This window comes from Rhizopus delemar, genomic scaffold (assembly GCF_000149305.1).
Source record: "Rhizopus delemar RA 99-880 supercont3.13 genomic scaffold, whole genome shotgun sequence".
Lineage (NCBI taxonomy): Eukaryota > Fungi > Mucoromycota > Mucoromycetes > Mucorales > Rhizopodaceae > Rhizopus > Rhizopus delemar.
Window position 1 is genome coordinate 1,211,894 of NW_027137839.1, and position 25,783 is coordinate 1,237,676.

At 35.2% G+C, this 25,783-nt stretch overlaps 7 protein-coding genes across 7 annotated transcripts; 2 read left to right on the forward strand and 5 right to left on the reverse strand.

The window, feature by feature from the left end:
- Positions 1-3,350: 3,350 nt before the first annotated feature.
- On the forward strand, positions 3,351-4,098 carry RO3G_14327 (uncharacterized protein; the record flags this gene model as incomplete). Its single annotated transcript, XM_067668911.1, has 2 exons — positions 3,351-3,481; positions 3,540-4,098. 2 exons carry the CDS (start codon positions 3,351-3,353, stop codon positions 4,096-4,098), a joined length of 690 nt encoding a protein of 229 aa, XP_067525012.1.
- An 836-nt stretch (positions 4,099-4,934) lies between these two features.
- Positions 4,935-6,752, forward strand: RO3G_14328 (uncharacterized protein; the record flags this gene model as incomplete). Its single annotated transcript, XM_067668912.1, has 7 exons — positions 4,935-5,001; positions 5,048-5,122; positions 5,174-5,195; positions 5,553-5,865; positions 5,918-6,200; positions 6,288-6,442; positions 6,495-6,752. 7 exons carry the CDS (start codon positions 4,935-4,937, stop codon positions 6,750-6,752), a joined length of 1,173 nt encoding a protein of 390 aa, XP_067525013.1.
- Positions 6,753-6,852: 100 nt separating this feature from the next.
- Positions 6,853-10,329, reverse strand: RO3G_14329 (uncharacterized protein; the record flags this gene model as incomplete). The annotated part of the gene is made up of 7 exons (XM_067668913.1): positions 6,853-7,217; positions 7,282-8,182; positions 8,239-8,566; positions 8,621-9,711; positions 9,802-10,007; positions 10,072-10,171; positions 10,231-10,329. The coding sequence occupies 7 exons, from the start codon at positions 10,327-10,329 to the stop codon at positions 6,853-6,855; spliced, it is 3,090 nt and encodes a 1,029-aa protein (XP_067525014.1).
- A 495-nt stretch (positions 10,330-10,824) lies between these two features.
- On the reverse strand, positions 10,825-11,388 carry RO3G_14330 (uncharacterized protein; the record flags this gene model as incomplete). Its single annotated transcript, XM_067668914.1, has 3 exons — positions 10,825-11,119; positions 11,182-11,221; positions 11,274-11,388. 3 exons carry the CDS (start codon positions 11,386-11,388, stop codon positions 10,825-10,827), a joined length of 450 nt encoding a protein of 149 aa, XP_067525015.1.
- A 906-nt stretch (positions 11,389-12,294) lies between these two features.
- RO3G_14331 (uncharacterized protein) lies at positions 12,295-18,182 on the reverse strand (the record flags this gene model as incomplete). Its single annotated transcript, XM_067668915.1, has 8 exons — positions 12,295-12,426; positions 12,483-13,356; positions 13,415-16,121; positions 16,182-16,521; positions 16,577-16,843; positions 16,889-17,172; positions 17,234-17,707; positions 17,759-18,182. The coding sequence occupies 8 exons, from the start codon at positions 18,180-18,182 to the stop codon at positions 12,295-12,297; spliced, it is 5,502 nt and encodes a 1,833-aa protein (XP_067525016.1).
- A 1,296-nt stretch (positions 18,183-19,478) lies between these two features.
- Positions 19,479-20,162, reverse strand: RO3G_14332 (uncharacterized protein; the record flags this gene model as incomplete). Its single annotated transcript, XM_067668916.1, has 3 exons — positions 19,479-19,883; positions 19,947-20,050; positions 20,117-20,162. The coding sequence occupies 3 exons, from the start codon at positions 20,160-20,162 to the stop codon at positions 19,479-19,481; spliced, it is 555 nt and encodes a 184-aa protein (XP_067525017.1).
- A 3,247-nt stretch (positions 20,163-23,409) lies between these two features.
- On the reverse strand, positions 23,410-25,000 carry RO3G_14333 (uncharacterized protein; the record flags this gene model as incomplete). Its single annotated transcript, XM_067668917.1, has 6 exons — positions 23,410-23,828; positions 23,889-24,050; positions 24,102-24,532; positions 24,587-24,686; positions 24,746-24,899; positions 24,950-25,000. The coding sequence occupies 6 exons, from the start codon at positions 24,998-25,000 to the stop codon at positions 23,410-23,412; spliced, it is 1,317 nt and encodes a 438-aa protein (XP_067525018.1).
- Positions 25,001-25,783: the final 783 nt, after the last annotated feature.

A 25,783-nucleotide genomic window follows, 5' to 3' on the forward strand; every position in this document is an offset into this window, starting at 1 on the left:
TCGTATCGTGTTTTTTACTTTTGATGTTTATGACTCAATAAAGCCTAGTTAATAATCAACATTTCATAATACTTTATAGGAAATCTTGTTTATGGTTTGTTAAAACGCACTAAAAATATGAACTTATTTTTTTAGTGGAATCCAAAAAAAGAAAACTTTCATCTCAATTGACGCTATTTTAAAAAATAAATGCTGTGAAGAAAAAAAAAAAGGAGGGCAATTTGTCATCAAGGAACAATAAGGCTTCACTTCAGAAACCTATTTAATTTTTACCCCGATAATCGTTGCTTTTTTCTTTTTTTTTTTTTCTTTTCTTTTCTTTTCTTTTTTTTTTTCATTTGCCTGTTTGGATAATGAATGCCTCTTACAAAGTGGTCATTTTACAACTTTTATTCTAGTTTTTGTAGAGGGTAAGCCATTTTACTTGCAGGCTTTTTCTTATTATTTTGCCAATACGTTCTCAATTGATCAATGATATAAAAGCGTGTCTTTAAATCATACTGAATTAAGCAAATGTATGTCTCTATTCACTACTTTTCTTATGAATAAAGATAGTCTCAACACTTGTGATTTTTATCAAAACCAGTTTAAGTAACAAATATGAACATTGAATTAATTTATACAATTTAAAACAGAATATATTCAGATTGTTAAGACCTAATAGATAAAGTCACAAACACCATCTTGGCTTATTGTAAAATATTTCATATAAAAGCTCAGAGAGAGAGAGAGAGAGAGAGAGATCATGATGCTTTTGAGTGAAGGTGTTATTTTATTTAAATTCCTACTTTCTAAAGACACCCAGAATTTCAAAAGACAAGGAAAAGAAAGATTCAGTTAAAATAGGATGATTTTTATTATTATTTTCTATCACTTTTTAAAATAGATAGTAGATATACTTTTTGCTTTTCCCGGAATAGCTCTTAAACCAAGTACAAACAGAGAACAAGATCTCTTTTGTATTACAAAAGTTCAGTGACAGCACTAGCCGTAGCACAGTATGATTGTTCAAATAATAGATGCATTTTTAATACTCTTTAAAAAAATTCCTGTAGATTTCAATGGTAAAAAAGAAGCAAAATTAACTTAATAAAGAGCAGGCGCATTCCTCTTTGACTTCACTAAGCATAATTTAGAATACTAATATTGTAGCTGGAGAGAAATGTTCCTTAACTCTGGTGCAACAGTGAGCTAAAATACGGCAGTAAAAGCTCATGTTTTCCCAGCCTCGGCAAGGTGTCTGTTGAAGCAACTGTAAGTTCATTTTTCAACTAAAAGTCCTTGATTTCTTATTCTTTAAGTGATTTTTTGCTTACATATTCTGATTTAGAATTCAATATGACATTAACTTATACTCTCTATTTATATTGAAACTTTATGGTTTCTTTTCTTAGGACACTTGCTTAAAAATCTCAGGAACATATTTTTTAATATCCGACAAAGCACGGATCGGACAATGTATGCTAACCCCCATTATTTAAAGTTGAATCTTCTCATTATGCAATGCAGCGTATCTGACGAAAGTAAGAAGATCATGTCTACCATAAGCATTCAAGCAAAAGTATTTTACTATAAAGTCACTCAATAGCAGCATACTACATCTATATGGAGCAGCCGCGGTAGACACATTTCATCAGCTTTTCTCTCTTTCACTGAGGAGGACAAAAGTAACCTTTAGGTGTCTCAGTGTTGGGAAACTCTGGGAAACCTATTGCCGAACATTCAAATCACTGTGACGCAAAATGGAGAACTTACATAATCCGTGTAATGTAGCATTTCCTTTTGATACAACTTGAAGAACTCTCCATCAATTTTCAATCACTAATGGCTTTGTAACTGAAAGAGAAGTGTATACAAGTTGAATTGCTTTGTTTTAATAATAATTCAAGTATAAATTCAACTGCCTCTTACTTGTTCTTTGAAATAACTATATTGAAGGACATTTATACTTGAGCTAATCTGGCTTGTAAGCCGCACGTTGTTTGATGAATTATGAGACGATATGTTACATTTGATCAATAAACGACCTTTAGTCTATTATCTTGTCTTTACACAGTAATCACTTTAGCACTTTATGCAGAAAAAAAAATCAGCAAAGTTTTGTTCTGGATGCCATTACATGTGCAACATTCTGATTCCATTGGTGAGATGATAAACAATACACTTCTAGCGAACATACGTCAACAGGGGAAAAAAAAAAGAGAGAGAGAAATTGTTGACCTTGTGTCTTTATGGGTGTTATGGAATATTCAGATTTTACAGCGGTTAATGCTGCATGTTTATTTTGATTCCGGTTCCTCCATATAGAGTTAGGTTCAAGCAAAGAAGTGATATACTTTTTCTTATAGCAGAGTTTTTCTTTTTCTCGTGATGCTGGCAATGTGACTCTTGAAGATCACTAATACCTAAAAAGGAGCAAACAGTAAAACAAATAAAGGTTTCTGTGTCTTCTGTGGAGGAATAGATTTCGTTCAATGGCAGACAGAAAAAAATGGAATAAATACAAAGAACATCTGAGATTTAAACCGTTTTTTGGGCTTCTCCGCGATAGAGGAAAGGTGTTACAAGTAAACTCAAGATGATGTGATGTCTATTTTAAGCAGTATTTCCAGAATAAATAGAAAATCTCATTTTAGCAAAATACACTTACTCTATTGTTATAAATAATAAGAATCTAGAAGAATCAAAAAGGTTATTACAACAATCTTAACTTTCTTTTAATTTCGTAAAAAAAAAAAAACCCCCCAAGCTTGTACGCTTCTATCAAAATTTAACGTGTTACAAACTAATGCATTAGACGTCATGCAAAGAGACGTTGAATGATAATAAGAAAGAGTAAAATAGGACAATATACAAATCATCGTATTCTTTTGTGATAATCATAACAGAATAAATAAAAAAATGAAAAAGACATTAAAAAGTAGACGAAGAGGTATTGTGTGTTAAATGAAGTAAAAGCAATCGAGATTATTTTGTTGCACCATATGTCATATGTACGTACGTTATTTTTATTACTGCAAACCAAAAATGATGAACAAAAGTAAACAATTTTAATGATGTTTGGCTTAGCTCTTTCTATTTATCATTTTAACCAAGAAGCTTGGCTTGTATTTACTTATTTTGTCCACTTCCAATTGTTCCTTTTTTCTCTTCTTTTGGCGCATTGACCTTTTTGTTATTAAAAACGGGAATCTAAACACATTTTAATCTAATAATATCAGCCTCCCCCCAATAAGGAAATGATAATAATACAGTTTCCGTCAGGCTTCTGTTGTTTAGTATAAATAGCTAACAAATGTTGTTTCTCCTTTTTCTCTTTCTTTTGTTTTATTAATTGATTAGAAAAAAAAATGAAGTCTGTTTTCGCCACCCTTCTTGCTGTCGCTGCCACTGTTGTTTCTGCTCAAACTAACATTGTTAGTATCACATCTCCTCTCACTGGTACCGTTTACACTGCCGGTCAATCCGCTATAATCTCTTGGTAAGTGCTTTTTGTTTGAGGATTGCTAAATACAGATATTAATGCTTGCGTTATATAGGATTAACCCTCAAGTGAGCTCCATTTCTAAGATTGTTTTGGCTCAAGGCGATCCTACAGCCCTTCAACCTGTTTCAACTATTGCCGAAAACGTTGATGCTTCTGCTGGTTCCTACACTTGGAATATCCCTGCAGATATTACTCCTGCCAACAACTATGCTTTGGAATTAGGCACATCCCCTAACGTTTCTTACACTGCTTTGTTCACTATTCAAGCCGGTAGTGGCTCTTCATCATCTGCTGCTGCTTCAAGTGCTGCTTCATCTAGCACCAGTTTGGCTATTGGTAATGGTGCTGCTTCTGTAACTTCTGCTGTAGCCTCTGTTGCTTCCTCTGCCACTTCTGCCGCTGCCTCTGCCACTTCTGCCGCTGCTTCTGCCGCCAGTTCTGCTGCTAGCTCCATTTCTTCATCTGCTTCCTCCGCTATATCTTCCGCTGCTTCCTCTGCTACATCTTCTGCCGCTGCTCAGGCCTCTTCTACTTCTTCTGGTTTCAAGGTTAGCGCTAACCAAGCTGCTGCTGGTGTTATGGCCGTTGTCGCTATGGCTATCATGATGTAAAATTATATACTTTTTCAAAAATTTTTTAATTATAATATCCCTATCCCCCTTTTTCTAATTGATGGTGTATACTTTTTATTTTTTATTAGCTAAAATTTTTTAAATAAAGCAAAAAACTAAAACAACTTTTATTATTCGTCTTGATTAAAAGCACTCTACTGCTCATCATAGTCTTTGAATTAGGTCAACGATTTTCATCAAAACTGTTCCAGACCCATTTACCCCTTTCAAAAAAAAAAAAAGAAAAGAAAAACCTTATTTTAAGGAACACCCGTTTTACATTAGACTGCCCTTTAATTTTTAAGAACTAGAATAAAGAAGAGGATGAATGATAATGATAAATTTAAACATTAGTCACTAAAGACATGAGTCAATAGTAGAGTCTGCCAGAAAGAAATGGAATCATACAATTAACCTCAAGAAAATGACCGATGGTAGCCAAGTTTTAAATGTATAGTACAAGAATGGCATATACAAAGACTTTTGACACTAGATAAAGAAGAAAAGCCTCTGTGTGAGAAATAAACTTGCACGTTTCATGTGAAAATTTGACTGTTTACTTTTATAAAAAGCCATTGTACTCCCATTAGCAAACAAAAAGCGTTGGATTAAAATTTAGCGTACAAGTTGGATGTACTGCAGCTATAGTCAATCATTTTTAAAACTTATTATCTATTCTCAAGTATAGAATGCCTTATTAACATTAAAAAAAGACTCAATCATAAACTGTTCATATAGTAAGGGGTGCATTTATTTGAAACACCGATATATCCTTTCCTCTTCCCCTTTTTTTTTTTCTCTCACTCTCACATTTTTTCTTTCTTTTATTTCACGTAATGTCAGTAGATGACAAAGAAAAATCAAAGCTATTAAACCATGGGCCTTCTCGTTGGTTCACTAAGGGTAATTCTAATATATTTAACAAATTATTTATAATTCTGTTTCGTAGAATTTTATTTTTATTATGCTTGCTTTTGCATCGTTGTACCTTACATGTTTAAAGTAACTTATAATCTGAGCCAAAGTAAGTGCTTAAAATACTAAACATACAAAAATTAAACCCACCATCTACTAGGTGATCATCCCAACTATCCACAGTACGCGCATCTACTATCTGAAGGCTGGATATTAGGTCGACAAGTAGACAACAGTGACGCTCAATATTCTCAGTTTCGAGACAATATACCCAAACTAATACCACTTGTACTCGCTCACCTATTATTCAGTCACTCCAACCGACGTTATTTTCATTTGCCCACTATACGATTCTCCTTATTATTATCTTTTATCTGTCTTGTGCTATTACACGGATCAAGTACTTTCAAGATCTTGAGCATCATTACCATCAATTTCTTTATTGGACGCATCTTTCGTGGATCAATTTGGAATCCTTCAATCACCTGGACATTCAATCTTTGCGTTTTATTTCTTAACGAATATTACGACGGCTATAGGTATAAGGCACTACTGGGACCTTCTTATGAATGGCTAGATGAATTTGAAGGGTTTCAAGCAAGATGGCACATTCTGTTCAACTTTGCCATGTTGCGCTTAATCTCATTCAACTTGGACTTTTATTGGGCATGTCAAAGTGCTGATAACAAGGAAAGCCACGGTCATTCAGATACAATGACAGATAAAGAACGAATTCAACTTCCATGGAATATAGAATCAGATTATAATTATCTTGATTGTTTAGCATATGTTATGTATACACCTTTATTATTGTGTGGTCCTATCATCACGTACAATGATTTTATCTCTCAAGTAAGTAGGAAACAAAAATCTGAGTAGATGGATTCCCTAACATAGCAATTAGTTCAAATTTCCTTCGAAAAATATCAACCGGCGCCTTATTATAACTTATGCTGTTCGGCTCGCTATCACTATCTTTATTATGGAATTGACACTTCACTTTTTACACGTAGTAGCCATTAGCAAAGCCAAGGCATGGGAAGGCAATTCTCCATTGGAATTGAGTATGGTCGGTTATTTCAATTTGGTTATCATCTGGATGAAGCTACTCATCCCTTGGCGATTTTTCCGCCTCTGGTCATTGGCTGATGGTATCTGGGTGGAAGAGAATATGGTACGCTGTATGAGTAATAACTTCTCGGCACAAAGGTTTTGGAAAAGCTGGCACCGTACATTTAATCGCTGGACGATTAGATATATTTATATACCTTTAGGTGGAACAAAATACTTTGCTTACAATATGTGGCTCGTATTTACATTTGTTGCTTTATGGCATGATATCGAATTGAAGCTATTGGCCTGGGGCTGGCTCATTAGCTTATTCTTATTGCCTGAAATCATTGCATCCAAGGTGTTTAGTGAAAAGAAGGTAAAAAGAAAAAGAAAACAAAAGAGTATGTAATACTCAAGTTGTATTTTAGTATGGAGACAAACCTTATTATCGATTTGTATGTGGATTGGGTGCAGTAGGAAATATTTTGATGATGATGATTGCAAACTTGGTTGGATTTAGTGTGGGTTTAGATGGCGTAAAAGAGATGTTGACCAAAATATTTGGTACAGCTAATGGATTATCGTTCCTTCTTTCTGTCTCTTTTTGCTTGTTTGTAGCTGTTCAAATCATGTTTGAAATACGAGAGACTGAAAAAAGAAGAGGGGATCCAAAGTGGAAAATGTAGTAATAAAACTTAGTTTTTTTTTATTTTGTCACCCAAAAAAAATTTACAAAAGCTCATATTTATTATTAAGGTTATTTTCTTTTCTTTTTTTATAAGGGCTTTATACAACTGACTCTGTTCCAATATATTTTCCTACTGTAACCATGTTCAAGAACTTGAATCCAGCAGCATCGCCCTTCAATCTCACGATACCATCTTGAGCATCCACACCAATCAAGTTGCCGAGTTCACCTCTGTGTTCTCCTTTAATGATTCGTACATTTTCCTTCTTGTTGGGTCTTGCTGGCTCTATACAGTCAAAGGGGATATCAATCTTCTCACTGGTGCTGTAAAGATTAACCACACATCGCTTGCTAATTATGTCGACTGAAACGATACTGGCTAATTGACCACGTCTAGCTGCTCCTTCATCTCTTATAAATTTAACTTCTATATCCTCTATCGGCCAATCTTCTTCATTATCAACTATATAATTACAATACATGTTAAGTCTTTGTTTATATACAATCTACAAAATTCAATTGTTTACCTTCTTCTACATAACGATAATCACCACCTGTTGGCATGAATGGTGTTTGAGGTAATGCAGATTCAGCAGGGGTTGCGGGTACAAAGTTTCCAGATGTTCCTGCTTCGTAGGCTGCTGGTGTGGGTGCAGACATGAATGCACCAGGTGTCGGTGGGATAAAGCCAGCACCAGGTGTTGGCACGCTTTCATAATGAGGGGTGGGGGCAATCCATGAGCTGCTGGGTGTTTGTGGTGGAATATTTGCATCATCATATCTATTACTGTTGTGATTACTACTGCTGTTTGTAGCGCTGATAGGTTTATCATGGTTCAAACTAGTGCTGCTGCTCCAAGCATCACTACGCCACATAGGTGTTTTAGAACCAGAATCCCAAGCTGGTGTGCGACCGCCATCGTTTGCATATGGATTGGGCGTTCTTGCACCTGAGTTCCAGGCAGGGGTTTTTGAGCCAGAATTCCATGCTGGTGTACGTGCTCCAGCAGCACTACGCATAGGTGTTTGGGCACCGTCACCATATCTGCTCGGTGTCGCAGCAGTTCTCGAATAGCCGGTGTTGCTTGAAACATTATTATCAAAGTGACTTGGTGCAGCTTGACCAATAGGGTTGCCTTGGGAATCAAGAATAATCAATTTTGATTTTTCAACATTAATAATTCTACAATCAGTATGAAGTTCGACACGTGCAGAATCATCAGTAGCATCTTTCACAATACCAATGTATCCCTTATGTGGGCCTTGAGCAATACGAACTGTTTTAGCAACTAAATTGTCTCTTCCACCACGACCACGACCATAGAATCCTCCTCGACCAGCAGATCCACCCCTACCTCCGCGACCGCCACCTCTTGCATCACGATTATACGGAGTGGGTGCTGCAAATGGTTTTTGAGTATCCATAGACTAATTTAGAAAAGTTAATCTGGATTTCTTTTAACAATATAAAAGGGTAATCTTACAGAAACAGGTCGGCTACGAGCAGTGGCACTTACAACAGAGCGTGTATTTGTTACCCAGACTCCAAAATTTTCGCTATGTTCTCGAGAATGGAGGAATACAAGATGACGATAGAGATGAAGAATAGAGCAATTACGCTTATCACCACTTACTTCGATAACTGAGTCTCCAGAACGGATACTGTTGCCGTTAGCATCAGTAGCAATTGCCTTTTTACTATCGCGCTTGTTTGTGATTTGATGAGGTTCAACTGTACGTAGTTCTCCGTTTTGTGTCAACACTTTAAAGGAATCACGATCGACTTGAACAATAACACCCACAGTGTAAAAACTATTTAGAGTATGATAAATAAATCTAGCATTCTTTTTTCTTGGAAGTACTTACTCAAGTTGTACTAAATCGTGCAATTCGTAATTGCCAATAACAGTCTTACCAAACATGACATCTGCAGCTTCACGCAAGTCTTTTGAAAACACCCTGACTTCTTTCAAAGTAGCATCTGACAGCAAAGTAACAATATTTTCTTCTACTTTAACAACCATACCACTTTCATCCCTATATCGACCGTTGATAACCTTGACATGATCACCTTCCTTAAACTTTTTGCGCAGCTGCTTGGCAGGCAAAGTAACCCGTTTTTTAGAGCCGTCCACCTTCAAAGAGACAACAACTGAAGAGTCCAACACATTTTCAACAATACCCGTACTATGAATCATATCACCTTCAACTACACTAACAGTATCACCGGGTTGGAACAGCAAGTTGTTTGTCTGGTTGCTGTTGATAGTCAAGGTAGATAATGTAGACAAATCTATAGCACGTTCACCATCTTCACCATTTATCTCATTTCCAGCAAAACGTGCAATTTCATCCAACGTAGGGTTTACATCCTCCAACTGCAAAACAGCAACTTTCATGTATTTTTCAAGGTATCCATCTCTGTAATGATCACCATTATATACCCAATATGGGCCTTTCTTTTGTAGACTTGAGATGGAGCGACTAGGCAATCTCTCAGGATTGAATAATCGAGGAGGTGGACGAACAGCTTTTTTACGTTTTTTGCCGTCCTCGTCATTCAATTGACCTGCATTTTCAAGGTCTAGTCTTGGTACTACCTTAACACGAGCAGAATCTTGAGAATCAGAAACTTCGACTACTTGCGCTAAATCACCAGTGTAGGTACCACGTTTAATACGGACCCATCCACCCAAAGGAATATCCACATCCTTTTTCTGTACATTGATAGCATCCACCATGTCCTTCAATGGAACCAACATCAAAGTAGTCATGTAAAGGTTAGGGATATTATTAATCGCTTCTTGAACATGTGCCTGTCTTTTTGCTTCAATGTAAATATAACCTTTTAATGATTCTCGTGCGAATGCTGAAAAAGTATCAAGTGGGTGGGATCCTCTAGCTCTATCAAAGTGTCTCTTCATAATTCCAAAAATAATATCTCTCTCTTTTCCAGGCTAAAAACATATATTTGAGAAAGGCTATAAAATAAGATCATTACAAGCATTTACTTTGCACTTCACCATCCAAAGATTAGGATCATTTACATTGGGGTGTAACAACTGCTGGGGTACTTCTTCAATATTTCTGAAGGCGGAAGGTTGAGGTCCATACTTTTCAACGTAAAAAGCAGCTACTTGTTCGTCATCCATGTCTTCTAACTCTCTTCTTCTACGGTCCAATTCAACATGACGACGAGATGTGATTTTTGCTGCGGAATCGAGCTCTTCAACATCCTCTTCGATAAATCCATCTTTGTGTGAAAAAGTTTAGTTTAATACTGTCCTTCTTTTTTGTTTTGTATAGAATCACGATACCTTCTCGAGCGTACTCTTCGTCTTCCTCTTCATCATCTTCCTCATCGTTGACAATAGCCATTTCATCAATAAAGGGATTGAACTTTCTCTTTTTGCTTCTCTATAAAACTCATGATTTAATATTCTCGCGTGCCCTAAGCCTTTCCTTTTTTGTTATACATTATCATCGTCATCGTCATAGTCTTCATCTTCTTCTTCTTCCTCATCGCCATAAGGGACATCGTCCTCCTCTTTGTTATGTTTGTTTGGATTTGCCATGATTAAATTATTTTTGTTCAAAACAAAACAGAAAACAAAAAAAAATCCTGAGTATGTGGATTCGTGACTGTAATGTCTTCATGAGCTCCGCATTATCTTTTCCGGCAAAAGGCTACGCCTCATACTAATAAATGAGACTATGAACACAAGACAGGCATAAAAATTAATATCAAAATAGTGAAAGTAAACCATAAATAGCTTTCCTTCAAGGCAATATGCTTTATTACATAAATTCATTAAAAACATATATAATAGTGAAAGGATGTACTATTATGCTAATGCATAAGTCTCGTACGATATAGTGTTTATAATAGCTTTACATTTTATAATAAAGCTCGGTATATTCTTTTGCACATCATCTTTACCACATAATAGCTAATACAATGAAGAAACAGCTCATGTTTTGTTTATTTTTTCTCACAAAATTGTAATTCAATTATAATTAGCTGCATGAAATTGGAGGCTTTCAAAAAAAAAAAAAAAATACAAATTTAATCAAATAGGTAATTCATAACCAAAGGCTTCTTCCACAAGGTCATTGAACCTAGCATTACAGTCTAAGGAAGCAATCTCATTCATATCGTCTTGGTCCAAGTTGAAGGAAAATAGGTTTAAGTTGGTCTTCATACGAGATACATTGACGGTCTTTGGAATGCCAATAATACCATGTTGAACAGCCCGTTTTAAGAGAATTTCATCTTCACCATGGTTATGCTTCTTTGCAATCTTTTGGATTACAGGGTACTCGAAGAAAGGCTTTAAGTAAGCTGTGGGACGAGACACAGTACCGCTATATACGCTAGGACCAACGAAGCATAAGCAATGATATGAATGTCTTGAGAAGTGACCCACTCAACCAAGCGCTTTTGTTGAGGATAAGAGTGATACTCAACTACAAAAAAAATGTGTTATTATTAACAATAGAAAAGAAAAATATTATTTACTTTCAAGTGCAGCGAGTTTATATTTGCAGTATGTAAGTAAATCGAGAAGAAGTTGAACATTGAAATTAGAAACACCAATATTACGTGGAAGGTCTTCGACTACCAAGTCTTCCATTGCACAACAGCACTCATGAAGAAGAGAAAATTCAATTACGACCTCTTTGAGGTTTTTGGGCTTTAGCATCTTTCAGTTCGCTTTGGAAGCTGCGAGACAAAGATATGGGAGATCTGTTAGCATATACTATTTTTTTTTGTATAAGTATGTTAGCATATACTATAGCGACAAGTCCGAGGAGGATCTGAGTTCTTATTGTTAGACAGAATAATCTTGGAATACCCCGTGTACATAGCACCCTTATGACTTTACAGAATATCATGGTATTTACAATGGTACAATTTGATAATCAGTAATGAGGTCCGCTATACTCTGTGAAATAGGATACAGGATCTGAGCGAGTGAAGAAAAAAAAAAATGCTCACGTCCAGTATATGCCATTTGAATGTTATAAACCATTCATGTTATCGATTAGCTAATATCTCTATCGTTAAGGACAAATAAAAAAAAGTGTGTTTGATATGTTTCATTACTGGATCGCAACAAAGATATTATTAAGAAAAAGATTAGAAGTCAGCATTGCGCTCTGGGCTAAGCTGTAAAAGTTTCATTTACATAACTCCCATAAAGCGGGATTTGGTTTATTAGAAGGATCGAAACAACAAATCTCTTGTCTATAATCAAAACACAGCTAAAAAAAAAAAAAAAAAAAAATTTCAACTTAATTTAGAGACTAAATGAAACGTAGACCTTGATATTCTAGATATGCTTCTTTTATTCACATAAAGTTCAAGCTTATTTTTTTGGTTTGATTTATAAAGCTTTGTTCTTTTGCTTTTTTTTATGTTTCTCTTGATTGAACAGCCTAATATAATGTATAAAAAATTATTCAAAATAGCATTCATTAGTTCATTTACAATGACTGTATATTACAAAATCAAAAAAAATTTGATACTGGACCAAAAACTACTGTAAAGACTCAAATGCCTTTTTAGTGCCTTTGCTCTTTGTGATTATCGTTTTGACTGACTGAGGTGCAAATTTTTTTATGGCACCAATCAACTCTGGAAACCTTAACGGCTTAGTTACATATTCGTCCTATTATTTAAAAAGGAATAAGTTACCAATAAACTATGAATGTTTTTGCTTTTTACCATGCCAGATTGCAAGCATTTTTCACGATCACCAATCATTGCATGTGCAGTCAAGGCAATAATAGGAACATGGGAATTTCCGCCTGACAAATGTTCTATTTCACGTATTTTTTGTGTTGCTTCAAATCCTCCCATAACAGGCATCTGAACATCCATCAAAATCAAATCAAAGCTTCTGCTTTCAAAAGCCTCTACAGCTAATCTACCATTGGATACAATTTCTACATTATGTCCAAATTTTTCTAGAATACGAAGAGCGAGTTTTTGATTAACAATATTATCTTCAGCCAATAGAATTTCAAGTGGCAATGGTATAGCCGAATCGTTGGGCAAAGCAGCATGACTTTCAAGTGCAGGCAGCAAGGTATAGGCAAAATCAGATAGGGTCATTAATGAGTTGATGTATCCAGTAATACCTAGATCAATACACAGTTTCATATCTACGCGAAGAATACCTGGTGCTATCACGATAATAGGGGTATATCTTAAATGAACAGCCTCTCGTATTTTTTCAGCATAGTCCATGTTATCAACAATGACAGTATCAAAAATAGGTAATTGTTTGTCATTGCTCATCATAACCATTAGCTCTGAAATGTCTGTTATTCGATAAGGAACAAGTTCGAGTTGTTCTATCTTGGAGACAATATCCATAGGATCATCCATACTATCGAGATATAAAATACTCCTTTTCTTGAACCGTTTCATTTTTTCAAAAACTTCCTTCTGTTCTACTGGATAACTTTTGAATTTTAGTGTAAAGTAAAACTGCGATCCTTCTCCGTAAGTTGATTCAACCCATAAATCACCACCCATTAATCGAACAAGACTCTTTGAAATAGATAAACCAAGACCAGTGCCACCATATTCTCGACTGATATAGATTTAATATTAGAAATTACAAATATATTTACGATTGTAACATGACTTACGTAGTACTACCATCAGCTTGACAAAAGGTGTCAAAAATCACATTTAATTTATCTTCTTGAATACCAATACCAGTATCTTTCACGCAAAGTTTCAACACAACATCATCCCTTTCGATATTGATAATACATGCATCTAGAGCCACTTCACCTTTAGTGGTAAATTTAACGGCATTGCCAATTAAATTTGTAATAACTTGTCTTAATCGAAGTGGATCACCAATAAGTTGATCAGGGATAGCGCAATCGACACTATAAACTAAATTCAATTTTTTCTGGTTTGCCTTAACAGTAAGTGTTTTGAGTACGCTGAAAATGGCAGACCGAAGTGAAAATGGTATTGTTTCTACAGTCATACGACCAGCTTCAATTTTAGAAATATCAAGAATGTCGTCAATGATACTAAGTAAGCTATTGGCAAGGCTGGATACAATTGTTAAATTTTCTCTTTGTTGACGGTTGAGTTCGGTTTCCAAAGTTAAAGAAGTCATACCGATAATACCGTTCATGGGTGTTCTAATTTCATGACTCATATTAGCAAGAAATTCACTCTTTGATCGATTGGCGAGCTCAGCAGCCTCTCTGGCCAATCTGTTCTTTTGAATAGCATCTCTTAAGGAGTTGACCATTTGATTGATTTTAGTTTTAAGCGAGTCCATTTCGCCAGAGGCTTCTACTGTAATCAGTCTTGAGAAATCATTTTCGGTAGCAGCAGCAGAAATTTGAGCAAATGCACGAACTTGCGTAGTTAAATTGGAAGCCATCGTATTTACATTACTTGTAATATCACGCCAAAGTCCTTGGATGTCATCTACTTGTGCTTGTACACCAAGCTTTCCTTCCGTACCTACTTCCATACAGACACGTGTTACTTCTGATGCAAACGAACTAAGCTGATCCACCATAGTGTTAATCGTTGTCTTTAGCTCTGCAATCTCACCATGTACTTCAACCTCAATTTTCTTGGATAGATCTCCCTGGGCTACTGCCTTACAAACCGCTGCGATGGATCTTAGCTGATCTGTTAAATTACTTGCCATCAGATTCACATTCTCTGTCAAATCTTTCCATGTGCCATCAACACCAACAATTGTAGCTTGTCCACCCAATTTTCCTTCAGTGCCTACTTCACGAGCTACACGAGTGACTTCAGATGCAAATACCCGGAGCTGATCCACCATGTTATTTACTGTATTTTTTAGATCAAGTATTTCTCCACGAGTTTCTACATCAATCTTCTTTGAGAGATCACCTCTGGCCACTGCCTTTGTTACTTCAGCAATCGAGCGCACTTGTGTAGTTAGATTGGCAGCCATAATATTGACGTTTTTCGTCAGTTCGTTCCATGTACCGGCCACATCTTTGACAACAGCTTGGCCACCTAGCTTTCCTTCTGTTCCTACTTCTTTGGCTACGCGAGTTACTTCAGATGCAAAGACGCGAAGCTGATCCACCATCGCATTCACAACATTTTTAAGCTCAAGAATTTCTCCATCAGATTCAACTTCGATTTTTTTGGATAGATCGCCAAGAGCTACGGATTTTGTTACTTCGGCAATAGAGCGAACTTGATTTGTTAAGTTTGCTGCCATTTGATTTACATTGTCAGTAAGACCCTTCCATGTGCCATCCACATTAGGAACAAGCGCTTGACCACCTAGCTTGCCTTCAGTACCAACTTCTTTAGCAACACGCGTTACTTCAGATGCGAATACATTCAATTGATCTACCATACTGTTCACAACGTTCTTTAATTCAAGAATTTCACCATCTGATTCAACCTCTATCTTTTTAGACAGATCGCCTAAAGCTACGGCCTTAGTAACTTCAGCGATTGAACGCACCTGGCTTGTTAAATTTGCGGCCATCATGTTAACATTGTCCGTAAGATCCTTCCATGTGCCAGCCACGTTAGGCACATTGGCTTGTCCTCCCAATTTTCCTTCTGTACCAACCTCCTTTGATACGCGAGTGACTTCGGATGCAAATACACGCAATTGGTCAACCATGTTATTGACTACATTTTTTAATTCAAGTATTTCACCATCAGATTCAACTTCGATTTTTTTGGACAAATCGCCAAGAGCTACGGATTTTGTTACCTCGGCAATAGAGCGAACTTGATCCGTCAAATTAGCAGCCATCTGGTTGACATTAATGGTAAGTCCTTTCCAGGTCCCGCCTACATTGGGGACTAAAGCTTGACCGCCAAGTTTGCCTTCGGTGCCTACTTCCTTTGCTACACGCGTTACTTCAGAAGCAAATACATTCAATTGATCCACCATGCTATTCACTGTGTTTTTTAGATCAAGTATCTCTCCTTGAGTCTCCACATGAATCTTTTTAGACAGATCGCCTTTTGCCACTGCTTTAGTGACTTCAGCAATCGATCTTACTTGAGTAGTCAAATTGGCGGCCATAGTGTTCACATTATCCGTCAATCCTTTCCACGTACCACTCACGTTCGGCACAAAAGCCTCGCCACCAAGTTTACCGTCCGTACCTACTTCACGAGCAACACGAGTGACTTCTGAAGCAAAAACTCGAAGCTGATCTACCATACTATTTACAATGTTTTTAAGCTCAAGGATTTCGCCCCCAGATTCCACCTCAATTTTTTTGGATAGATCACCCAAAGCAACAGCTTGTGTGACAACTTTGATAGAGCGCACTTGCGTTGTAAGGTTCGATGCCATAGTGTTCACATTATCTGTCAAGTCTTTCCATGTACCATCCACGCTAGGTACGCTTGCCTGTCCACCAAGCTTACCTTCCGTGCCAACCTCTTTAGCCACACGCGTAACCTCAGCGGCAAAAACGCGGAGCTGACTCACCATGTTATTTACTGTATTTTTTAAATCAAGTATTTCACCGCGTGTTTCCACATCAATCTTTTTAGAAAGATCACCAAGCGCCACAGCTTTAGTTACTTCTGCAATCGATCTGACTTGAGTTGTAAGGTTTGCAGCCATTGTATTTACATTATCTGTTAAATTTTTCCAAGCTCCGCCAACATCTTTGACAACAGCTTGGCCTCCCAATTTTCCTTCAACGCCTACTTCCAGCGAAACCCTTCTCACCTCTGCAGAGAAATTTGTCAATTGATCAACCTAATTTTACAAATTGTCATTTTGGTCACTTTTTTCTTTTTTTTTCTTTTATTACCATTTGGTTCATTGTGTTTTTTAGCTCTAAAATTTCTCCTTGAGCGTTGGCTGTTACTTTTTTCGACAAGTCTCCTTCTGCAACGGCTTTTGCAACCGCAGCAATATCACGTACTTGGCTGGTAATTTTCAATGCCATCATATTCACGTTATCCGTCAAATCTTTCCATGTTCCGCCCACATCTTTCACAACTGCCTGACCGCCTAACTTTCCTTCTGTACCAACCTCCAATGATACTCTTGTTACTTCTGTAGCAAATATTGAAAGCTATTATAATAAATAAAAAGCCGATTTGCCTAAAAATGTTCTTACCTGATCAACCATCGTATTTATTGTATTCTTCAAATCAAGCATTTCGCCTTCTACTTCCACCTTGACTTTCTTTGTCAAATCACCTCGGGCTACAGCCTTTGAAACATGCGCAATGTCGCGTACTTGATTTGTTAAATTATTTGCCATTGTGTTCACGTTATCTGTTAACTCTTTCCAAATGCCATTTACTCCAGCTACTTTAGCTTGAGCTCCAAGTTTTCCTTCGGTGCCTACTTCATGAGCAACACGGGTTACTTCAGATGCAAACAGGTTTAGATGATTCACTAAAAAAATAATCTTGTTTAGTTGATTTTTTTTTTTACAAATAAAAAAGAGTGAGTGTACCCATTGTGTTGAACGTATTTTTGAGCAAGAGAGTTTCACCTCGAGCAGGTACAGTCATTGTCTTACTGAGGTCACCTCTTGCAATAGCTGAAGAAACATCAGAAATATCCCGTACTTGTTCTAGATGGTTTTGTGTCATACGATTGAAATTCAAAATGAAATCGCGCCAAACACCTTTTGTAGATTTGTCACATTCAGCCTGAACACCCAACTTGCCTTCAATGGCTGTTTCATGAGCCACTCTGGATACATTTTTTGTAACAAGCTGTAATTGATCTGCCATTGAATTGATTGCATATTTTAATGAATTGATATGCGTGTCCTTAATGATGCTACTGTTTGCATTCAAATGATGATTACACGTAATACGTTGATCTAATTGACCATCATTTATAGCTAAAGCAACATCAACCGCTTGACTAACACAGTCATGACATATACTTAAACATGGCGAGTTTATTTCTTTTTTGGGTGCTGTTAATAAATGAAAAATGTATTTTCTGGGTGTCTTTTTAACTTTTTTACCGTTTGTTATCATTGGTGAATTTTCATTAAAGGAATGCACTTGACAAGGGATGATATCATTTGTATTTACAATTTTACTCGTATCTTTTATGCTTCTGTTGTTATTTTCAAGTTGTTGGTTTTTGTTATTATTAACATTTAAAAGATGCTCTTCCAATTGTTTGGTGATTGTTTGGTATCTTGATATTTCAGATTCTAATTTTAATTGCCGTGCGGCTATATTTTTTATCCTTTTGATTGTAACACTGTTTTCTTGGTGTTCATAAGAAAGACAATAATCGTGATTTCTTTGATCGAGATTTAATATCAATCCCTCGATCTCTTCTAGTTCTTTATTCATTTGATGATTATGCGATAATGATGGTGTAGGTAATAGACAAAGTTTCTTATTTTTTGAAAAGTCTTCGGTTGCAGAGCGTTTCATAACTTTCCCTGAAGATAAAGAGAAAGTTTCTTTTTCTTTTTTCTTTGTTTAAAAATAAAAAAGAAAAAAGTAGCACGGTTTCTTTTACAATAAAGAGAAAAAATAGTAATAAAGAAATAAAAAGAAAATAAAAATACAAAAAAAAGTTATTTTAAAAGAACAAAATAGAATTCTGGAAAGTAATATTATGTAAGGAAAGTAGGCAAGAAAAAAGTGCAAAAAAGGTAAACCAAGCAAAAAATTGAGATTTGTGGGGTGTGTGAAGTGGAGCAACAGAATGATTGGTTTATACAGTGTATGATTTACCTCTTGAGAAGTGGCTGAGCCAAACAAAACCCCTTGAGATGTTTTTATGGAGTAGATGTGATATTCTTTATCATTCATCTCATTGACTTTACTTATGTTTGTACTACTTTATCTGTATCACTCTTCATTTGGTTGATCATTTTAATAACTGGTCTCCTAATTGATATAATTTGATAGTGATTTGTTATCATTTTCTTACTTTATATTTACTAAGTATAATCTATTCAAATAAACCTGTTGTATAATATCATCAAACAAATAAATAAAGATTTTCATATGCTTTATGTTATGTAACTATTGCTTACAACCACAACTTGTTTACAATCAGGCATTCTTAGTATTATTTCCAAGCTTAAATTTCCACAAATGGTTTAGTCAATCCGAAAAATGGTACAGACCGTCTCGTCGTTTCCTCTTTCTCCATGGGGAAAACTTTGTCCGGTCCGGATGTTGATCCATCATCAATAAACATTAAATCTGCAAGCAAATAGATGGATAGGCTTTTAATTCATTTGTTTACAAATGTCTAATGTTTGGTAGTTACATCAACCTTATTACGAATGGCACGCATTCCCAAAAATGGAAAAACAAATTTCCTACAAACTGTATTACTAACTTCATGGTTTTTATAATTGTTTGAACAGTCTGAAAATCATTGAGAAATAACAAATATCAGACAAGCTTACTGTCCAAAATACACAGTACATACAATGATTGTTATAGAAATTTTTGTTAAACAAAAAGGAATAACGCTATATGAGCTTTACACTCGCAAAATCCCTGTATGGGCATTTGCTGCCTTTCTTGCTTCTTAAATATAACCCATAATATCTTTTAAAAAGATTTGATTCAACACATCTCAGCAAGACATAGAAATTTAGAAACTTTCAAGTAATAAATATTTCCTTTTATTTATCGAAAAGATAGAGTTACGATCTAGCATCATGCCAAAAACACAATCAAAAGGAATTAAATAATTCATGGCTTTCTTTAAATACCATATGCACTCTTGGCACCAGCAAAGGCATTGTTTACTTGGCCAATATATACATTAGCAACAGAAGTGAAGTCAGAGGGAGTGACGGCAAGAATACACTTGTCCAAAGCATTAACTTTGGTTTCCAAATTCTTGATATCAGTCTTGACAATAGTGGTAGCAAGAGCAACATCTTCAAATTGATCTTTCTTAGAGACAATGGTGTTCAATGCATCTTGAATATCAGGGATAAGGGTTTTGACTACATTAATAACTGCATTGGCTTCTTCTTCATTGACGACGTTAGTCATTGCACAGCAGTTAGTATTGGCGGTCTTAACAAGGGATTCAAGAGCCTGTTCCTTAGTATGAATGGCAAGTGCACCGGAATAGCCAGAAGAGGAGGTAAATCCATTAACCTATATATAGCTTTCAATAACTCCTGCTGATTTTATATAAAAAAGAGGCTTGCAACAACTTACAGCAGAAGCGACAGCCGATATTTGACTTTGGGCAGCAGTCAAGCCCTTGATACAATTTTGAACGCTAGAAGAAACTGTACGCTTGTTGAATGAAGCAGCATTAGCTATAGATGAGAACAGAATCATTGTTTAAATCAGATTTTTTATAAAAACAATGTTTATGCTTATACCAGAAGCAACAAAAGCAAGAGCAAGAGCCAAGAAAGTAGAGCGCATATTGGTTATTTAGTTAATAAATAGATTGAATAATAATAAAGAAAAAAAAAGAAAAGAAAAAGCATTTGTCTATTTATACAAAATAGATGGAAATCCACCTGAGTCATCGATGTTTTGCAAATTTCTTTATTTTACTTGTTGTAATTATTTCAATAGGACCAAGGTATGCTTATACATGAAAAAAAAAAAAAAAGGGCGTATCATAGCATCTTGAATGTTCAGCATATGTATTACATGCAAGTACTCCAGATGATCCATTGTATATGAGGTACTTGTTGTACACGGGAAATGTAATAAGAAAATATCATACAAATGTGAGTAATTATAGGGTTATGTGTAAATCAGCAAAAAAAAAACTTTGAGGGTACATTTGAACAGTAGAATTTTAAAGTTTTGCTGCAGAATTCTGGATTTATATGCTTGATTTACATTTCCATGAAAGACAAAAATGAAATATCTAAAAAAAAAGAAAGAAAAAATTAGTATTGAATGCATTCATGCTTCAATTCTATCAAAATCTGACAGGAATTGTTCTTAGATTAGAGATAAGATCGGAATTGATTCTCAATTGTTTGACTAGAACTTGAACAGACATGCGTGCCTCTGTGTATTATGGTCAATTACCAAGGAAATACAAATAAAGCATATGGGTTTCGCACCAAGAATTTTAGAGAAAACATAAAGTGAGTATTCGTCAGAAACGGGAATAATGCTTTCAACTGATTTACAGAAACTGAGCTTATGGTTTCCATTACTCCTAGTGTTTTAAACAATTCTCAATACTAGTGTATTGTGCGCGCTTTATGGGATTTAGAGGGTATGAATCTTTTTAAAATAACACGGTTGATTAAATCGGCAAATGGCTTTTACGTTCAACCTTTACATAGCTACACTTTACCGTTTCTCCCCTTCGTTGCATTTGCAACTGTAATTGCACATGTATGTATGACGGTTTAGTTTTTTTTTTTTTTTTTATAATTATTATTTGAAAATATTTAGTAAAAATAATTCTTAATATACATCTGAGCAAAATGTGTTTGTATAATGAGTATCATACAATGTTCCCTATTACAAACATGCACACAGAATTACAAAAAGTACCAAATCGATTGAAATAAAAGAGTGAAGAGCACAACTTTTATCAAATTATAGTAATACATGGGAAAAAGTGAAATTTGGCACCGCATCGGCTGAATTTACTTAACTTTTCAAAGTATCATCACGTTTGAAAAGCTTTTGTTGTTAATTAAAAGGTGTACTTGCATGGAATAAACGTCTACTTGAAAGAACAAATAATCGTTTACCTTGTTTTCATTTTTCTCATTCATTATTTTTTTCTTTTACAAAATATATCCATTCAGTTTCTTGTGGAGCTTCAGTACTGAATGTAAAATCTCTACACTTTTTCCAATTCTTTTGTTGTAATCATGATCAATTACGACTTTTGAATTTATCAAAAATACTTAGATCAGTCAAATTCTATACTAGTTAGCCTTTAGGATTCATAGCCTGTAAAAGATCTTTTCTCATAATCTCATGTTTTAACTCCCTGTAGGGAAGCACTAATTTGCACTTGTAAATAGTTTTGCAACCACAACTGTCTAGTTTTAAAGTACTATATTTAGAAAAAGCACACGGCTCTTAACATAAAAGAACTTGTGTATTTGTATTATAATATACACTATTTTTGCTTGATAATCCCATTTTCTATGGTCAAAGCAGCAATTTCTACTATAATACAATAGAATATTAGGAAACCAAAATACGTCATATATTAATTTTCAATTGCACCATTATTTAAAGCATAGTTCTTTATACTATATTAAAATAGACATTTTCTTTTTTGGTAGCTTTAATAGATTTTTTTCTTCAGAAGATAGTGCACCAAGTAAATCCAATAATCTCTAGATTACCATAAACCTATGAAATAGACTTTTTGCATCTTTTACTAAACACTAAAAAGATTTTTCAACAGACTCAAATTAAATCTCAGGCGAATTGAAAAAACAATTTTCTTTATTCATTCATAAAGTACTATGATGTGATACAATCATGCATGGTTCACAAAAAAGCGCAATAGAGCTACAAGGCTTAAATGTAAGTAAATGACTATAAGTTTGATTATATATGTAGCCCTATACTTCCAGTTTCCATAAAAAGGGCCTCGATGTTCCTATGGCCTACCAATGATAAGATAGCCAATTGCTAATTTTTGTCAATATTCTCCTTAGTCACATAAACTGAGGATGATGCCCTAAATGGAGCAAACGACGTTGAATACTTGAGCTAATTAAATAGTGATTTGAAGAGGAATGTAGCTGTATTTTTACCATCTTTATAACCGAATTTGCCGTTCATTATCTTTGTTGCCAAATTACTGGTTTTTGTATGGAAGTTAGAGTATCATATATTCGAATTTGACCCAGAATAGACAATTTCAATTGCTAAAACAAGTGTATTTCATGACTAGAAATCAACCCATATAGGATTTAAAGTATATCACTGTGAAGCATTATATACCAAGCCAATAATTTCCAAAAATAATCTTTTAAACCAAGGACATGATTGATTTAAGAAAGCACATTTTGGGCGAAAAGAATGTTACAGAATGCATATATCTTTAGAAAGCTTTTTTTTTTTATTGGTTTTTTATTTCTCTTTTTTTCTTTGAAATAATAGCATGTTCAAACGCATTCTTAAAAGAATTGAAATCTCTGTAAAAAAGAAAAAGAACACACAAAAGCAATATATTATAAGTTAATATAGTTGAAACGATTTTTGGAATCAAAATATACAATCATCTATTGTAGTTTATTGTGTTATATTGGACTCTATTATTGCTAATGCTGATTTGCAAATATACAGTAATTTACAGCAAGCCGACCCAAATATCATAATCTATACTTCAACATCCATCCATGCTTCCAGTACAAGAACAGACAATGTAGCACTTGGTTTATAAAGACTAAAAAATGAAATTGCTGTTATTTTTTCATATTATTGCTTTCCTTATTCCAAATCATACTAGAAGTTAATGTAGTACAAAGTAATTGAATATTCTTACGTCTTTTTTTCTAAACATTACTATGTTAGGTATTAATACAAAGCGTTATTCAATTAATAACACATGTCATGAACCAGATTTTAGCTGTTTTGTTCTCTTCAATTCAATTTGTAGAAACAATAGAAAAGTAAAGTAAAAAAAAAGAAAAAAGAAAAAGAAAAAAAAACTTTATAAATAATGAATCTAAGCAAAAGTGACCTCAATATTAGCTTCCTTGGCCATTGATACAATTTGTGAAAATTTAACAGCCTTTTGAGCAGCAGTGTCCAAGTCTTCAACAGCAAATATACGAAGACCAGATTCAGCAATCAACTTCTTGGCTTCATCAACCTTTGTACCACGCAAACGGACAATCAAGGGAATCTTGAGGTCCAAGTCTTTAGCGGCAGCAATAATACCTTCAGCAATAACATCACAGCGCATGATACCACCAAAAATGTTGACGAATGCAGATGTAACATGAGGGTCGGAAGTAATGATCTCGAAAGCAGCTTTAACAGCATCAGGGGTAGCTGCACCACCAACATCCAAGAAGTTGGCAGGCTTACCACCGTGAAGTTGAATGATATCCATAGTGGCCATGGCAAGGCCAGCACCGTTGACTATTCATTACCACTTCCATAAGTGATCTGTCTCTCCTTTTTCCTTTTTCTCTTTCTTACCTAAACAACCAATGCTACCATCCAAACCAATATAATTCAAGTGATGCTTGGCAGCGGCGATTTCACGAGCATCCTCTTGAGTGAAGTCACGAAGATCAAAGACATCCTTTTGTCTGAAATCAGCATTGTCATCAAAGTTCAACTTGGCATCCATACAAAGAACTGTATAGTGTGGTTAAAAATTGGTCCTTATTTTCTTTCTGTATTACTTACCTTGATTGTCACTAGATTCTGACAAGGGATTGATTTCAACTTGAGTAGCATCCTTTTCATTGAAGAGCTTGTATAGATTAATGAAAGTTTCAGCAGCTTCTTCTTGACCCTTGGGTGTAAATCCCATCTTTTGAGCAAGCTCCAAAGCACTTTCCTTAGTGAGGCCAACCTTGTTATCAACAGACATGGTGATAATAGCTTCAGGGTTTTGAGCAGCAACAGTCTCAATGTCAACACCACCTTGAGAAGAGGCAACAATGACGGGACCAGCAGACTTACGATCTAAGAGGATGGCGAAATAATATTCGTTACGAGCATATTTACGTTCACAAATGTAAACAGCATTACAGGGCTTTCCGTCAGCACCGGTCTGCTTGGTAACCAATTTGTGACCAAGCATCTTTTCAGCGAGTTCTCTAGCTTCTTCGGGTCTGTAAAAAGTTGATAAGCCGCGATATATACATTTGAAAATTTTTTCCACTTACGTATTGAAAGTCTTTACACCACCTTTGTAACCGTTGTCAAAGGTACCCTTACCACGACCACCAGCAAGAACTTGAGCCTTGATGACGAGATCGTCAGTGCCTGATTAAAGCAAATGGGGATGTAAGATAATTTATACAATATTTCTTATATTGCATTACCAAGTTTCTTTGCAATGTCAAAGGCCTCCTCGGGAGACTTGGCAACTTCACCCTTGGGAGCGTTGATACCATACTCTCTCAAAAGCTTAACGGATAAATATTCGTGGATATTAAGAAAACGCTTTTGTTGGTGTTGGAGAGGTTTACGAGTGGCCTTTTCGATATGTTATTGGACTGCTGTTTTCACTTTTCACTATATTTTACCAAAGAGGCACGATGAGCAAGAGAACCGGCAGCACGCAATGACTTGAACATGTTTCAATGAAGCTGAAAAAAGCTTTTTTTTTGTGGAAAAAATTGTTTCCCCCTTTTGATTCAATATTATAATACAAATGCTTAAACCGTAAAAATTGATTGGCTGTCGATGTGTGACGGCCACTGCTTTGAAAGGATTTGAGCCCAAGATACTTGTAAGAGGTCTTTATTGCTTAATCAACAATTACAAATCTTATTCTCAACAATCGTGTAGACCATAAAGCCGATTTGTCCTTGATACTAACTGTAATATGTCCATCAAACTTCGGTTAGGTCGTTATACATAAAAAAATATAACTGCTAAAGCTTTATTTTGTTTGCATCATTTCTTCTTTATGCTTTCAATACCTAAGGATTTCGTAATCAGATCATTTGTTTTTATCTTTATTTACTCAATGCATATTTTGAAAATCCAATTTCTACTTTTTTATAGTTATTTGAGCCAAATCCTAGTGAACAGCTTCAATCTGTTATTAAACTACAATGACAGGTTAAATATTGTATTCTTTTCATGACCAATAGGAGGGCATTTAAAATGGATTTATGTATCACACATGTGTTAACCCAGGGTCTCATCTTTCTGCGTTATACTGAATACTATTCTTATTACAGACAAGAACTGTAATACACCGTTGAAAAAAAAAATTGCTACAATTGTACAGTCTATCTTAACTATTCTTTATTCTGATTACATCATGCTTTTCAAGTAAAGGTTTATATTAATCAGAGTAACTAAATTTTGTAGTATTGTTATTGTAAATAATATACTTATTAAACTAGTTT